The sequence below is a fragment of the Stegodyphus dumicola genome, chromosome 6 (assembly GCF_044657685.1).
Source record: "Stegodyphus dumicola isolate Sdum_Otavi_A_Nest chromosome 6, ASM4465768v1".
Classification (NCBI taxonomy): Eukaryota; Metazoa; Arthropoda; class Arachnida; order Araneae; family Eresidae; genus Stegodyphus; species Stegodyphus dumicola.
This window is the reverse complement of record NC_140773.1, coordinates 173,624,722-173,643,122: the sequence shown is the minus strand read 5'-3', so window position 1 is coordinate 173,643,122 and position 18,401 is coordinate 173,624,722. Positions and strand designations below refer to the sequence as shown.

Genomic DNA, 18,401 nt, shown 5'->3' with positions numbered 1-18,401 from the left:
TTTGGCATTCCCTTCAGGCATTTTCCGGTGCATTTAAAAGCCAGACGAAGGCTGGCAGCGTAGTTGCTAGTAATTAAAATAAAAAGAGTTTTATATAAAGGCGGATGAAAAGAATATTTATTTCAACAAAAAAGCTAAAACTGTTTCTGATAAAACTGTAACATTGAGATATTAATTTTAAGATGTGAAAGAGAGAATTCTATTTTTTAATGAGGTTGCGGGCCCATCAGCGGCAGAGCAGTAAAATCACTGAACACTGGTAGGGTAGTTCCAATCTGGGTTCGGTACCAAGCTGACTGCATGAGCGCTTTCGTGTGTTTCCCCACTTACAATGTGTATACGAGTGAGGTTCTCGTAGAAAATCCTCCCTGATGGCCTCCTTCCGCTTAGGCAGATAGCCCTTGTTTGCTTTGCCATAATCAATTAAATCAAATGAGATATTGACAGTGGAAAAAAGTGAACCTAAATCAACAGCCAAGATTTAGAATATATAAATATATCTTAAGAATTTATACTCCATCTACTGTCGAAAGAAAAATTAAAGATTATGGCACACTTGTGAAACTTAAATTTGAGAAAAAAAAATTAGTATTTTATTCTACCCTTAATGAAAGTTGAATTGTTTTCTTTTAAAACGCAACAAAAGTCATTCATAAACATACAATAACACTTTTCTTTTAGTAGATAAAGTTTTAACTTGGATTTTAATTAAGGAGAAAATCTTGAAGACTTATTTAAAATTGTTTTAAAAAATCTTTAAAAACAGTTTATTGGCTCATTTTTTAACCATTCTCAAAAATGGTATAACTTAGAAGTTTGACTCTATAAATTAATGCGCAAAAATATATAAAATGTCTTAAGTTTTCATGAAGCGATCTAATTTATTTACATACAATTTATTTTAAAATGCATCCTCATATGTTGAAAATTTAACTAATAAATTAAAAAAAAAAAAAAAAAAAAGAGAACCACAGGAAGTTACGCATTGGTAAAATAAGGAAAATTGTCTCTACAATGTTTTACTTGCCACTGGTGATATCAAGTCAACCAGTAAACAAATATAAGTTGTAACATAAATGAAGTTTTAAAAGGTAAACGGTGAAGATCGAATTAGAATAGCCACTAAAACATTCGTTCAAGCTTGGATACCTTCAGTTTACATCGGAAGGAAAAACAATGAAAATCCAGTTTTTTTTTTCTGACTTAACAGTGTGATATAAATTGATAACCCAAATCATTTTCACTGTAGATGAAACTATAGGCAATGGAAGTGTCTAGTGTATTCAAATGAACCAATATATACTTTTACTTCTTAAAAGGAAAACAACCAATAGCCTAAAAATAAAAATGAAAATGAAAAAGGAAAAGTGTGTTCAGTGTAATAGAATTCTTTTAACAACTTCTTCCGTCTTTCATGCACTTTAATGACCCAGAGATCATCCAGGTCATTTTTTACGACAATATACTCATTTGGGTATAAGACTATAAAGATTTTTCTTCCTGTTTAGAAGCTGAACATCCTAGCTTTATTAGCCCAAAGGTAATGTATTTACGTACCCTATATTACTATGTAAATGATTAAGAAAGCAAAAACTTTCTTCCCGATAAAGTATTCAAAATATGAAATAAAATAGGGTATCAACTTTGGATGGCGGAACAGCTTGGAAACTTTATTGAAGAGAAGATACATTTCCCTTTTAAAGTATGCCGACTTATGAATGAAATTATTGCGATTAATATATTGGAAAACATTTTGTAGCTTTATAATAATATGAAAAAATTAGGAAATTGTTTAGCTTATAAATATCAAAAAGCTTTAAAAATGAAGTACATCATCGGTGTTTAAAGCATATCATTTGCGGGTCCAACGGGGTTGAGTGAATAAGCCTCTGAATCCTGATAATTCCACCCGATTTCGAATCACAGTTAACTGATGAACCACGTGAGCATTCTCGAGGTTTTTTCAATGCGTAATATAAAAGAAGTCAATCTGTAAGGTTTTAGTTTAATTAATAGTTATTTTATTATTTTGGCTGTTGTTCTATCTTTCATTCTACTTCGTCTTTTTAATTTTCATCAATATCCACCATAATACAATTAGTTTAAACTAAAAAAAAAAAAAAAAATCTGAAAGCAGTCAGATGTTATATTTACCGAAGCGAGTTTTTTCCATTTACTCACACTTTGCACAGTTCTAAGAATTATTTTACCCGCGTCAACTTTTTTCTAGCTAAGTTACTCGTGCAGTATGTTAGAGCCAAAACTTGTTTGGCCTTTCACTTATGAATCTCCAAAGTTAAATCATTTTTGAAGTTTGAATTCACATTCCATATTGCCTGAAAGGCAATCTAGCAAGCTGTGGAGATTAAAGTGCAAGCGCAAAGCCGTACACTTGTAACGGATGAAGTTATAAGTAAAAAGGTTTGTTTAAAACTTCTACTAGGTTTGCTATTAATTACATAGACGGCGCAAAGAATAGCCTGACAGTCTCAGCAGGGACCAAGGATTTATATTATTTGAATTGGTATAATTACTGTATTGATTAAGAGCTTTAAAATAATCAAGAAATTAAAGAAAATCAGAAATGTTAGTATCAGTATTCATATTTTAAAAGTCCTTTCCTCAATATAGCCACAAACTTCTGAAAAATACAAATTTAAAGTAGCAAAAGTATTTTTTGTACTTATTCAATCGGAAAATGTTATAACGATGTATATCAAAACACTTGAATGTGGGAAGTAGCTGTGAATTGAAACAGTGGGTGGGTAAACATGCCATACCAGATTACGAGAAGAAGCGGTCAGAACCTGCTGAAAAATGCACGGCAGAAATCTCATTCCTAATTCCCTAGTGACCTTAATAGCCTATGTATGTTCTGAAATAACCTCTGACACCAGAATAAGAAAAAAGAGAATTTAAAAAAAAATCAAAGAATAGAAAACCACATCTGAGTGTTTTACTAAGTATATCATACTTCTGCCTTAAGTTATTTTGGATGAGAATGATGTACACATATTCTATTCTTGTAAGCGCCGAGGGGTAATTCATAAAAATTTCTTTCCAACTTTGCCCTTTCTCTTACTTTATCATCACGCATTTGGGAGTGGTGATAGATGATACAAGATATAACGAATGACCTAGCAAACGTGAGACGGATTAAGTTGATTTTTAATCAAACAAATTTATACCAAAGGTTTATACGAAGTAGCCGAATAGGGCAATTTTGAATGTTAAAAAAATTTTTTTAGTAAAGAAATATAATTTTCTTTCAAATATTTTATGTACTGATTTTGTATTACAAATTACAATGAAGACCTATCTGGATGAGAAATACTAAGAAACCGCTGAAATTATTTTAATCAACAAAACCTTTAAAAAAGGTCGTGTATTTGTGTATCTTGGTCGTGTATTTGTGAAAGTGAAACTTGTAAAAATTTGTGAAAAGTAAGCTTAATAATTTATAAAATATGTTACTTTTTTCATGTTTCGTGCCCTTTCTTTTTCTTTATTATTATTATTATTACCACTATTTTATTATTTTTGCATTGCTATTAAGTATTTAAGCTAAAAACATGTGAAATAAAATTCTAACTTTAATTTGTAATAATAATTTCTTCAGTCTCCCTTTTATTTGGTTATTTCTGATTTATTGAAAAATAGTAATGATAGTAATGGGATTTTAATAAATTTCTCTGTAACATATCATTTCAAATTCCCCCCCCTAAGTTATCTAAGAATCGAATAATGCTGTAAATTAAAATGACCAACTGACGTACCTCTGTCTTATCTATTGTTCAACTTGTGTTTTCAATCCCTAATGATCTGTCTCGAATAGTTTTTTTTATATGTTAATACTGAGCTTAACGAATGCAGCGCAAGAAGAGAACTAATATTTTTGACTGCTCAGTTTTGATGTCTATCGAGTGGACGGAGAGAATTAAAATTTTTTGACAGCTCAATGATCTCCTCGAACATTTTTTATTACTCTCATTTTCGAAAACATTATATGCAAGCGTAAACATTGCTGAATGTATATGTAGGATTTTAAAATAGAAATGCTAATTTATTTTTATTTTCTAACGTACTTATGCATATTTTTAAACATAATATTTTTTGTAATCTCGACTGATGTCGAGGTTATAATCATTCTTTTAGTAATTCAGTAATTCAGAATGGCAACTCAAAAAAAAAAAATAAATAAAAATAAAAAAGAGAGAAAGAAAAACTATTTAAAATAAAAAAATAATTGAGTTCATTTCTTAAGTCTTTCTTTTTACTAAATAAAGAAAGTGAGTAATTATTCTTTTTAGAATACCGCCAGCTGCAACTACCCGTTCACACTACACACAGTTTTTTGTCATCTCCTTTTCCAATTATGTTAACTTAGATGTTAATGTCACCACTGACTCTCAAACAAAAAATTTGGAAACAATTTCATAATTCCGAGTAGTAACATTTTTTACGGGTGAAAGTATCCGAAGCAAACCATTCGGATACGTTCATCAGTTTACTATCCAAATTCAAATATTATAGCGAATATGAAAAAAAAAAAAAAAAAAAAAAAAAAAAACTATGGCAACTCTTAACAATCTGTAAACACGAACATTGCGTCTTAGGCACACATATTCGCCTTTTCTGATACAAGATCCTTTCATACGATTCTTATATAATATTCACGGCACATGCATACTTACAGACGCAAAAGCCATTTCCCAACAATACACTAAAATTTGCGATTCAAAACTTTAATTAAACAATAGAAATAAAGTAGAATTGTAATTTCACTAACGTCCATATTAGAATCTGCGTCATCCATACGGAACGACAAAAGCATAAAAGTAATTATTAAAGAACGGACAGATGTCTTGCATCGGTTTAGCTGTGTATGTCTGCTTTAAAAGTGTTTGTCAGGAGTAAAAAAAATGTTGAATCGTCTATGACACTCATACGCTTTGTGCATCTGCTACATCATGTTCTAAGGTACCACTTCGAAATTTTTATTACATCTAGATACATTTTCAATTCTTGAAAACTTTGATGGCTAGATAGGGACGAAAATTATCCGTAAAAGAGATACAATTATCAAAATTTTAAAATGAAAGCTCAACAGAAATCATTCGATTTATGCAGGCTTTTGAAAGATACAAGCTTGTCTAAAATAGTTTATGACTTGAAAATGATGCTGAAAATTCAATAATTCGATGTCATTATATTTAATTTCATTTTTAGAAACAACCAAGAAACAAAAATTTTTAAATACATTTTTTAAAATTCATTTACATTTTGTAAACATTACATATATCTGAGTAATATGCATTTTATATGATTATATATGCTATATTTTCCTGTATTTTTAAAACAAATGAATCAGCGTTAATTAATTAAGGACATTTGCCTACATTGGAAAAAATCTGATGTGGACACCACACGACTTCCTTGTATGGCTGATTAAATTCTGGACATTTTTGCTGCATTTCATTGAACCTTATTTCGACGAATTTCATTAGAGATATATTTCTTATTTAATTAATTCAGTTCCACTTCGTGGCGAGGCAAAAAATACATAAAAACACAAAACATCTTCATTAAAAATTATAAAATACATAAAAACATAAAACACCAAACACAGCTAAAAAAATTTACAATTAAAATTACAGTTTCTATGCAAAAACAAGCAATTAGGTCCACAGGCAAGAAGGCAGATTTTTCGATGCATAAACCTGAAAGTTTACTTTTGCTTCCATTCAGCAAAAAGACATTGAAAGAGCAGAAAATTTGTTAATTTACTATTATACTGAGTTTCAAATGTAAACAAATGGCGGTTCGTTAGGCTTAACTCGTCACTTAAATTGTTGATAATTCTACAGCTGTTGTATGCAAATTAACTTAAGGACTTATCCTTAAGCGGAACATAAAAACGCATAATTCAATCACTTTTAAAGCAAAAAATGCACAATTTATTTACATACAATAATAATAATAATAATAATAATAATAATAATAATATATAAAACTAAGCTCATCGAAACTAAGCTACAGAAGGGGATAAATCATATATAAATATATATATATACATTTATATATGAGTGGTGCAGCCGATTACGACGAAAAAGAGAGATGCACATCTACATGCTGTAGCAGTACCGTATACAAAGTTTCAACGTTCTATGGCTACTCGTTCTTGAGTTATGCGAGATATGTACATACGTACAAATGTCAAAAAAGAAATCGCTTCTGAATACATTTCACAATTCCTTTTGGAAAAAACAATCTTTTTATCTGTCCATACGTGCAGAAGTTACACAAAAACATCGTTCAAATGGTTTCGAAAGCCGTTGAAACATGATACCCGAAAATTTTCGCGATTACAAATAACTTTTACTTCGAACAAAGAAGTAAAAAATATACATGTGTTATTTAGTTTCATTGCATGATAAAATTGTTATTGAACGTTATATACCAGCAGTTCTACTGGTGCTATTAAAAGAAAATAACTAATCTTATTAATGAAGGATAATAAATGTATTTTTATAGAAAATTAACGATTTTTCTGAAAATATCTTAATAATCCCATGTCATTGTCATTAATAATGCGAACAAATAAGTAATATTGTTATACTACTGTAAGGCTTGATAATAAGATGAACTTTAGTAAACAATGTATCAAGCTCTCTCAGACAGAGAGATTATCTAACAACACAAACACTTCTGAAAAAGGAAGTGTATCTCGAAAGTCGACACAATAAACCTCTCAGCGATCGTGAAAATTCTAACCTCGTGATTATGCTTACTATCGTGATAGAAACTTTCCGTCTAACAATAGCTGATTTTCCTTTTATAGTTTCTGTTCCAGTCTAAGGAGAAGTCATGACACTTCTGACCTCCTCTCGCTGTAATGATTCTGTGATATTACCTTTGGGCTACAGGAATGCAAATAGCTGAGTACCAAACAATGTTCCCGCGCTTATTACTTCCATTTAAAGCTCGCTTAAATCATAAACTTCTATTTGAGGCATCTATTATTTGAGGATGGTTTGCAAATTAAGAATTATTGCTAAGAGGTATTCAAATTACTAATAATCTTCAATGCCTATATTTTTAAATATTGCCTAAAAGAAAGTTGAACGCTGCAGCTTTGAATACCGTTTTATTCCAGTAATTGCGTTCAGGACTTTCGAAGGAAGGTCACGTGACTGAGTTTCATATTTTGATTTAACATGACTGCCCGCGTGTGAATTTATTTCACTATAACAATATAAAATAAATTTGTTTGTGTTCCTTATGATAGTGGACAACATATGATGGCTTAACACTTGGAGACAGGCTGCGAGTTTAAGGATTTTAGGATAGGATGCAGAGACATTTGGAAGCTAAGCAGAGTATGACGTAAAGTCTGTTGTATAGTACTTGTTTTCTTCATCTTCATTAGATTACTCGAACAGCGATAAACATAGATACATTCATGCAGATTCTTCATTATTTAATTTCATTAGATATGCTACAAGGCGATAATATTTGGCGGTAACAATTTTGAAAGTGATACAACGCTTTTAGTGATTCGATGCAAAATGCCATTTCGAGACTAATAGCCCTTCTGGGCTAACGTCCCTTTGGTCTAATATAATGAATTTTATATAAAGTCGAATGAAAAGAATATTCTTTTCGTTTACAACAGAACATCAGAAACTGCGTGAAATAACGCCGAGATATTAGTTTTAAGTTGTAGAAGAAAGAATTCTTTGATATTGAATCGGATAGTGACAGTAAAAGAAAAAGAACCGAAATCAACAAAATAAAATTTTTTACAAAATTCGTAAAATAATTTACCTTAATTTTTTACCATTTTATGATAAGAAGTATATATCAAGGATCAATAGTTAAAGAAATAAAGAATGTAATTACCCTTTACGAGCCCGTGTTTGAGTTAGTGTGGATATATGCTATACATTCAACGGCTCACATTTGTTTTCAGACATTAGCGTTTTTCAACTTGTTTGCAAATATCAGTAAATAAATATTAGTGAAATGATTTTACTTTTTCTTCCGTGTACTCTTGATCATCTGTTATAAAATCTGGTCAGTTTAAAAAAGGCATTCAAAATATTTATGGTGAAAAAAAAATAATTCAAAATTTTGAAACTGAATTTACATAAGTATTACGGCACTTTGAACAGGCTGTTTACTTTTTTCTTCGTCCTGGCCTGCGTTTAACTAAATTTTTGGCGTTAGAATGTTTCATTTTGTTCCAATCGTTGATAAGAATTCCGTTTATTAGAACTTTCAAAGAAATGTCACGTTTTCTTATTTCCTCCAACTCATTCCATACTCCATACTACTTCAATAGGATTTAAGTTCTAAGAATATGGAGGAATTTGAGTAAGTTCAGGACAGTTGTATAATAACCACAAGCAAACATTTAGGGCTGTATGTTTAGAATCGTTATCCTGATGGAATTTGAATGTATTTTGCGTTCCAATTTTTCTTGCAACTGATATCAGATTTTAATTAAGAATGTTTATGCATTTATACCTATTTATATTATTTTCTATAAAAACTAAATTTGTCATCCCAAAGACAACGAGCGTCTTCAAACCCTTGTGCTTAACACTAGGCAGTAGGCTTTTCGAATTCATTTATTAGTTAAGTATTTACTATGCAGTGATTCATTTGTCGGATGAAAATGTATTAAACTTTGATACTTCTTTAAATATAATAGTGTTTCAATATGATAAATTGTTGTTTACCATGGATTTTTTGCAAACGCCAGCACTTTTCTTTCCTTGTTTTCTTGTTGACAAAGAATATTGATCGCCCAATGTAGCCATGCGCTTTAATGCTGCTCTGAAAATTTTGTTGTTAATTTTTGTTAGAAGCAGTTCTTCTAAATCCAATGCAAGTTTTACATTACTAATATCTGGTTCCGTTTAATTTTTCGTAGGATAAATCTTTGGTTACTTCCTCTTAGCTTGGAGTGTGGGCAGGAATTCAATGTATTTTGAACAATTCCACGCAGTTTACTATTATTTTAATACATCAAAGATAGCTGAATGCTTTACATTAAGTATATTTTGGATATTTTGAACATTTTGACCATATTTAAAATCCTAAGAAACAAATCTTAATAGTTAAAATCCCAATTTAAAATCCTAATAGTTAAAATCCTAACAGAAATTTTTAATTTTTTTGCGTCTTGCCATGCTCACTTCAAATTGGAGCTATTAATATATTTTGCAGAACAAGTAAGAATTTCCAAACGCAGACTGTAATTCTTGTGAGTAGCTTCATTGACAATAAACATCACCTTGCAAAACATCTCAACAAAACTTAGCGTATCCGAATTATGGTGTGAGTTACAGATTTACACTTTTTGAATAAATTATTTTATTACATGGAATATTTTGAGGATATTTATTTTGTAATAAGCAAAATTTAAAATATAGAAAAATAATATATTAGAAAAACGTTGGAGACTATGTTTCAATGTTTAGTATAAGATCTATGCAAATTAAATTTCAATTATACAAGTGTCCAAAAATAAACTCGAAGCACTCTGAATGAATGTATAAATTAGATAGATAAGCATCAATAGTTGGAGAATATTATATCGCTAGAATCATCGCTAGGAGAATATTATATGGGAGAGAAACATTAATATCGCTGAAAATGTTGCGAAATTAATTTATATTAAATAGTGTAAGAAGAGATGGCCAACTGTCTAACACGAAGAAAGCAAAACCAAGCAACATGAAATTCAAATCCGAAAATCAATGCTCGAACAAAACGTAAATTAAAAACAAAATTAAATAATTAAATAATAAAATAAAGTTAATAATTCTTTGGTCTTAGCTAAGAAGCAGTCAAGATACTTATTTCACTGCTGTATATGTCGGTCCTACTAATCTAAAATACGCATGGTTTACAGGGTGAAACAACTAATAACTTCACACACGGGCTTTAGTCCTTTACAAAAGAGAAAAATGTCTTCGAGAGACAAAACCTTCGCAAGTATTCCATTCCACTAATTTCCTCAGTCCATATGCCTAGTTGCGATACTGGTATCCTTATAATTGCGATACTGGCCTGTCAGAGAGATTAAAAAAAGTATCTAATTTGGTACTTAAAAATGATAACAGATTCATTATTATAATTAACCGTATTCCATAAATAACTATTGACTAATATTTTAAAAGATTTTAATGAATTATAAATTATAATTTAGTATTATACTCATTTAAATTATTATTTTAGCAAAATTAAGAACTTTGGAATAAGGGGTAGATTTCTAATTCCGAAAAAATGTGAATTTAAAGACGCTCCTTTATTTTAAATATTTTTGATAAAAAATGCACATAGTGGAATAGAACAAATATGATAATCCATTTATCATTAATTGATCTTGTTTCTGTTTTGCAGAAAATCACGTCTGAGATCAAAACAGCAGAAACTATTAGTCATGGATACGCGATATATATATTTTTTAATTTCCAAAATTATACAAGAGTACGTTACTTATCAGAGTGAAATAATAGGAGGCATTTAAAAACTACTTATTAATAATATTTTGAGATATGCTTTATTAAAGTCACATTGTTAGCGTGGTTCATAAAAGACATTTTCTAATGCTTTGTAGTATGTATCTTTAATTTGTTTCTAGTTCTCTTAAATATGTGTTATCGTTTGCATCAAAAGTAAAGACTAACGATAAAATTCTGTAGCAATACAAATACTGTAATTTTATGCATACTTCTTTTTACTTTTATTTTAATAATATTCTCATTTACTACAAAATCTAGTTTTGTTGTTGGTATTGTAACGTTCTTATTCAATTGATACTTCAAATATATATTCACACGTTATTTCAACGCAAATAAAATTTTCTTACTTAAAAAAAAAAAAAAAAAAAAAAAAAAAAGATTTCTATTATTTGATGAACTGCACTCTTCATATTAGAAAACATTCATTTATGACTAATTTCACCCGTTAAAGTGTAATTTGAAAGATTTTCTCTAAATTATTCTAAAGAGTGCTCTAAATTAATCTAAATTTCTCTAAAGATTTTCTCTAAATTAAAAAATTACGTTTATTGTACTTTACATATATGCGTATTAAATTGCTAAACAGTATAAGTTCCGAATATTCTGCAAAAGAAAACATGTATAAGCTGCAACAAATAAGGATACAAAAGCACACAAATTTATAAAATTTACAGAAAAAGAATAACTCAAAGGAAAAGAATGATGAAAGGAAAGAAAGTATTAGAAAAATTAAAAACACAAGACAGTAATCCACGATCAAAATAAAATTGTTTTGTCATATTCTCTGAAATGGTATGCTAAAGAAATGAAGGCTTAGGGAAAGAAACATTTAATAAAGTTCCGCTTATTTCGTTTGCAATTCAAAACTTTCGATGCGTAGTTCTTTTAATTATTTATTTCCTAAAGATAACAATGATGCACGTTATTTATAATCATTTATATAATGTTATCAGAACTTCTGATATCGTCTTCCGTTTCGTAATTCGTAGTTTCGTAAAACTATTATTTTACACAATGCTTTGATTACAAATGTTTGTTCTTTCAACTTAATTTTTAATGTTCAGAGAGACTATGCTATGTTGAAACGATGATTTTTTTTGGTAAACTGACTGTAAACATGACAGGTAAAAAAAAACGATTTTGATATTGCTTGGAAGTTCTGCATTATAATACATTTATATTGGGAAAGTCTGAATAAAAATTATTTACGTTTGTATTATTTTTGTATGCTTTGTTTTCATAATTAGGTTAGTGTGTAATGAATCATCTATTTGGTAAGCAGAATAAAGGTATTTTGAGGTAACTTTCTTCGTTCAATGTAACTTTTATTTCGGAAGAAAAAGTGGTATGTTAATGGTTTTAAGAAGCTTCTCTCTTATATTAGAGATTCAGGTTACATATCACTCGTTCAACAGATAATGTTAGTCAGAAGTCTAGAGAAACTCTTTTGTTCTGTATGTATATATATATAAGAAAGAGAGATGTGATTTTTTTTTTTTTTTTTTTTGGATGGAACGATATAAAAACTAATTGCATCATAATCGCGGTCGGAGTGGCGGTGATAGAAGATAGACTGACAATAGGCAAATGGAATTTTTTTGAAGAATCACTTGATAATACGAACGTCTCTTTATTATTTGTAGATTCTCATCAACATATCTCATTACATGGCACATTGGCGACAATCTGCGCCTCAGAATTTTAAAACGCAGTTACATTTTTTAAACAATGCAGAACTATAGCTTAGCAAAGAGACGTGATTTAGGAGGATAGTGAATGCGGCGAATGAGAATGCGCACAAAACAGCTGAAGTATTTATACTCGGGTATTCTTGAATTATAAATGATGATTGGATAAAAGCTCACAGTAATGAGGGATACTGCAGGGAAAGAATGACGTCAGTGAAGAAGCAAAGAGAGTTGTCTTTTAAATCAAAGTATAAATTTAAATGTCTATTGTCAAAAGTTTGTTAGCTATTTTATATTTTACGTATCTATATATATGTGTGAATTGATTTATCTAGATGGTCAAATGGGCTTGTTAGGCCTTGGGCACTACAAATTATAAAAACATTTTGCTGATAGTTTTACACATAGAATTTTTAAACTGAATAATTAACAAAAGTAAACATTATCTGAACAAACTGTACTAAAAATGTAATTCATCAGAATAAAAATTGTAATACTTATGTAACCATAATTGGAATTCATTAGAAAGTAAAATAATTAGTAAATGGGTTATGTTTCTATTTATATTCGCAATTTATGCATATTCGTAATTTAATAACCTTTAAAAGTTACGAATGAATGTTAACGCGTCATGGAAAAATTTGTATCTTCTCATTCTCAGTGTCTAAATGTTGTCTAACGTAAATGTACGACAGTGCGTACATAACGTAGTTTCATGTAAATTTACGTTTCATGTAAATTTACGTTACGTAACGCATGTAATGTTATGCATTTACTTTAAGCATATCATGTATATCATCGCATTTATATAAAGTATGTAATGTTGCGTATTTAGGTAACATACGCAATATTACTTGTTTACGTAACATGAATTATGTATAATGAATTTACTTATTGTTACATAAATTCAAAAAGAAGCTTTTATGTAATTCAAATTGCTTGTTTATAACAAGTAAATTTCACTGCTTTTATTGTATGACTTCCAGAATAAAGACAATTATTTGTTTGGACAACAGTGCTTTAATTTTCACGAAATACTTTTTAGATTAATCATAATTCATGATTAGTTACATTTAGTGATTTCTAGACTTTACTGGTAAGAAGTTAAGGAAGTTGAGGGAAAATTTGCATTCTGAATAATAATTTCTGCTTCAAACAAAGTTCGAATTTTTAATGCAAAAGGCCCTTCAAAACTTTCCTTTCGCCCTTATGAATCAAGTTATTTTATACTTTCTGTGGTGATCCTTCAGAATGCGGTAAATTATATAGATCAGAATAAGTAAATAAATAAATATAATTTATGGAAACGGTAAAGCACGTAGCAGTTATCTTGCCAAATTACGATATAAAACAAATTATTAAAGAAAAATACTATATAAACAAATTAAATTACGATATAAAACTGTTTTCAAAATATAAAAACAGTTAGAGAAACTTGAATAATATTCAAACTTTTAAACCCTCTTAAATTTTTTTTACTGAGACTGTTGACATGAAAAACCAATCAAATCAAAATTTTCATTTATTTCTTACTGGTGAACTTCAGATGCATACAAACTGAAAAGTGCCTGCAAATACAAATATCAAAAAATGCAAAGTCGTATTTTTAAATGAGGTATCGAAAATGTTTTTAAGCAGTTTGTGATTTCGTTTCACAAGAGATTTAGATAAAATAGCATTAAAGATTAAATTTCAACAATAAATTCTAATTAAATTCCATAGGTACCTGCAAATGAAGTAACTCTTCATACTTTTATTACTGAATGGCGTAGCTTTGGAGCCCACCAGCAGCTGAACCAGTGACTAAAGTAGCTAAAAACTGGTAGTTCGGTTCATGTTTCGAATCTCGGCGAACGGGGTGACTTCACGGACTTTTTTCCAGTTTTCGCCATATGTAAAATTTATACAAACCAGTTTCCGTTAAAAAATCCTCCAGGAAGGCATGCATCCCTTCCTTTAGACAAATAGCCCTCGAGCGTTTTGTCATAATTAAATAAAGATACCGAGCAGTTTTGCGTTGTACTTGAATTACACTATTAATCACAGTACGATTCGGATCTGAAAAAGTGCGTTTTAAAGATAAGGAAATATCTTCACTTAATTCTTATTTACCCTTACATTTATTTAATCGCAAGACAATAAACCAATTTTTCTTCTTATAAAAGAAGGATGTAATTCTGTTTCTTTAAAATTATTTTTCTGCAATTGAAAAAATATTACTTACCATCAGAAGACAATAAGCTTTCTATTTCTTCATCTGATAAGCCAACAAAATCAAAAAAGGCATCAGCGTTTAATGATCGAGCGATTTCTCGAATTGAGGAGCCAAAATTTTCATCAGGTGATCTTTGAATAGGAGCACAACTCACAGTGCATTCACAAAAGCCATTCCTGTCTACTGGAGTATCTGGCTGTTTTGTTACGCTCGTGGGTCCCGTCGACTCATCCACATCAGGTTGAATTTCTAAAACAAAATAAAAGGATTTATAATAATCGATATACAATATATCAATTGCTACATTTTCTTTAACTGAGAATATACAAGTATGTTACATATTTTCAATATATTTACAATTTATTGAGAACTTACGCAACCCACCCAAAAACTTATTTATTTACTAACCCAAAGAATACCTAAATATTTCTTGAAGGTACGTTATTGCAACATTCATCTTATTATTGAAGAATTCCGGTTTTTGAAAATATAAATACACTAGAGAGAAACATAAAAGAACAGTTATATAAAGAAGTTTTATATTAGTTCTATTAAGTTAAATCCAAAGTAGTAATTTGATCGCTCAAGATCAATGTTGTTCCATAATCCAATGGGATTCATCTTCACTATACAAATACATCCAAATTTTTAGCCCGTTCTTTCGAAAATTGTGGAAAGGAGTTCAGGCAGGTATTCTAAATTCTAATTTGAAGGACTATATGCGAAGCGAGATAAAAGTTTTGTATATGGAAGATGGAACGTGTCATTGAAAAGGCATTTGATGGATTGTGAGAAATAGCATGCGATTGGAAGAATGAAGCAAAACATAGATTAGCACATGTCTAGCAGCCAAAAGCCTCATACCGAAAATATGGAAACGATTTAAACACATTGGCGATGAATGCAGAGTACCAGGTCAAGGACGAAAACGTGCCCAACCGACATATGTGTCAGCAGTAGCTAGAAATATCCTTATGTGAAAGCAACAGCTAAAAGATATAGACAACTGATGTCAGCCCAAAATGCAAAGGATCTTGTTACAGATACAGAAACTCGAGGATCTATAGATATGTTGGCTGCCAAGTTGCCTAAAAGAGGGCTATACGCAAGGAAACTTATGATTTGTGTCAAAACAATACGGGCTCAGAAATGAGCCCAACTGAAATGAAGAGGTCATCGTTGAGTATTACGGAGTGTAACGATTTCTGTTTAGTGGTGGTTAGTCTCGTTTTTGTTTGGCGAGTAATTCTAGACGTGTTACAATCTGAAGGGACTAAAACACACGCAATAAGCCTGAAATCATCCTTGATATGCATCACAACAGGTGGTGGAACACACGGCAGAAGAGGGCCTCATTTTGAACGACCGCATTGACCTACACATTTTTACCAATGCAATTATGAATACTTAAATATATAGATATAAAGTTATTGATCCTTGTATCAAATTGTTTAGGTTTGCAGTCGTGATTACACTTTGTTATCGCAGAAATTCTCCATCAATCTAATACTCAGCATAGAAAATCCCTATAAAAGCAGGAGTTCTCAACCAGAAGAAATTCCATCCTGCGATAGTATTTCATAGTTTCAGGGAGGGGAAACTACTCAGCCTTTTATTTACCTGTTAGGTATTTAATTTTAGTTTATGAATATTAAAAAGTACTTTCATTAATGCTTTAGTATTTATCAACACTTTCTGTGCTTTTCTCCACAATTCCACAGCTCTCAGCCATTCAGGCCACAGCTATTTCCATCATGTCAAACGCTGGCACGACATACATTTGTGTCTCCACCTACATACCACCAATGAAACCACATGCAGTTGTTGAGACGGACCTCAATGCAATACTCTCACTTGGTACACATATTGTTATAAGTGGAGACCTAAACGCTAGACACCGAACCTAGAACTGCTATAATTCCAACACTATTGGCAATGTAATATTCAACTTGGTCCGTTGGGTCCCTTTTCAGATAGCAGCTCCAAGTACCCCAAAACGGTATACTGCTAGATCTGCAGGTATTCTGGATTTCTTCCTTCTCAGAAATACCAGCGCTCCGCTGGATATTTCTGTGATGGATGAACTGTCCTCAGATGATCACAATGATGGATCACAATGCGGTCCGATTGATCCTGGATATTAGTAGTTATACCACATCAGTCAAAAGAGCCTTTAAAACTAACTGGCAAACTTTTGCCAAAGCTCTAAACAACATTCAGTACCCTATCCCAACAATCCACACGGGGATGACATTGACAGTTTAGTCAAGGAATTCCCCTGAAGTATTCAAAATGCACACAAAAGCGCCCAGGTGGAGCTTAAGGACAAGAAACCTATTAGATCTAAGGAACTGAATGTTCTGATCAAAAGACGTAATGCTGCCAGGAGGCAGTTCCAAAGAACAAAGAACAGACAGGATAAAATTGCTCTCAACAGATTGTATGACCCAGTCAAGTTTCGTACTAGTTATTATGCACAACTCCGCTGGGCTGGATACCTTGAGTTCCTTTCCAGGGATGATAACTCCACCTGGAAAGCATTAAAATGTATAAAAAATGCTACAATAATATTCCGCCCCTTAAAGGCCCTCAAAGGATCCATTACACTCAAACTCAGAAGGCAGAACTTTTAGCTCAGCATCTGGAATCTCAGTTTTACACTAACAGCATTCATGACTCTGCCACAGAATTAATGGCTGACTTTCACAACAGTTACATAGCAAGCCCACACACAGACAACACGATCTCAGTCATGCCATCAGAAGTCTGCGCCTATGTTAAAAAATTGAAAAATAACAAGAGCCCTGAACTTGATGCTATTAACAATAGAATGATTAAAATGTTTCCAATCAAGACTCTCCTCTACTTCACCAAGATCATCAACATCATCCTGAAGTGGCAACACTTTCCGGACTGCTGGAAGATAGCTAAGATCACTTCTATCCAGAAACTTCGTAAGTCTGGTTGCCTGCCAGAATTATACCGGCACATTAGTTCACTGTCGTCTTTAAGTAAAGTCATGGAAGCTGTCCTGCTGACAAGAATTAACGAACATCTGGAGCAAAATAATATTATTATACCCTACCAGTTTGGGTTTAGAGGTAAACACTATACTGTTACTCAACTTTACCGGGTCGTTAAATGTATCAGTGAAGGGTTACAACAAAAAAAGATTACAGGAGGATTATTTCTGGACATAGCAAAGGCTTTTGATCGTGTATGGCTAGACGCACTCATTTACAAGCTACACAATCTGGGTTTCCCAGATTACATCACAAACATAGTCAACAGGTAGACAGGTAGACGCTCTGTCGTTCAAATTACAAACACCATATCTACACGTAGAGCTATCCTCGAGGGCGTCCCGCAGGATAGTCTGCTTGGACCCACTTTAGTCTGCTTGGACCACATAAATGTTATCTGTAAGATTTTACAAAAACAGATTCATTAATAAAATGCTGTTTAATTGTACCTGCACTTTTTTCTATCAGGTTTTTAACATATCGCAAGTAAAATGAAAAGCAAATAGTTTACTTATTACCTTAAGCTAGGTAAATGTTACATTTTTAAATATTTTAGAATACTTTCATACATCAATTAACTATATTTTAAGTGAAATTACTGATTGAACAGATTATATATTTCATATTCGATGCTTACAAAAGTACGTCAGCTTGGAAATAAGAAAAGTTATTGCGACCTGACAATTCTATTTTTCACAAAACCTTTTTAATTTAAAAATGTATGTACTCGCAACTTTGATTTTATTTACAACCTCTTGTCATTCAAAGAAACTCCTGACATTCTTCTAAAAATTTCCGTAACTATCCAGAACTTTGGAGAAATGGTTATATTTGTAGCCATAAGTATTGTAGAGACATTAGGTATTTTTTGGAAGCAGGAAAGATGAAAAATTAACAAAGCCTTCGCCGGGAATCGAGTCGCGGACATCTGGAATACTGA

General features: G+C 31.1%; 2 protein-coding genes across 6 annotated transcripts in view; one reads left to right on the top strand and one right to left on the bottom strand.

The window, feature by feature from the left end:
- LOC118198414 (uncharacterized) overlaps window positions 1-18,401 on the top strand; it is a 163,494-nt gene that overhangs the window by 117,505 nt on the left and 27,588 nt on the right. The gene's annotated exons all lie outside the window — the stretch shown is intronic.
- LOC118198413 (uncharacterized) overlaps window positions 1-18,401 on the bottom strand; it is a 56,944-nt gene that overhangs the window by 19,713 nt on the left and 18,830 nt on the right. The window contains exon 3 of the mRNA XM_035370075.2: window positions 14,448-14,687. Coding sequence (XP_035225966.2) covers window positions 14,448-14,687 — 240 coding nt within the window. The remainder of the gene's footprint in view (window positions 1-14,447; window positions 14,688-18,401) is intronic.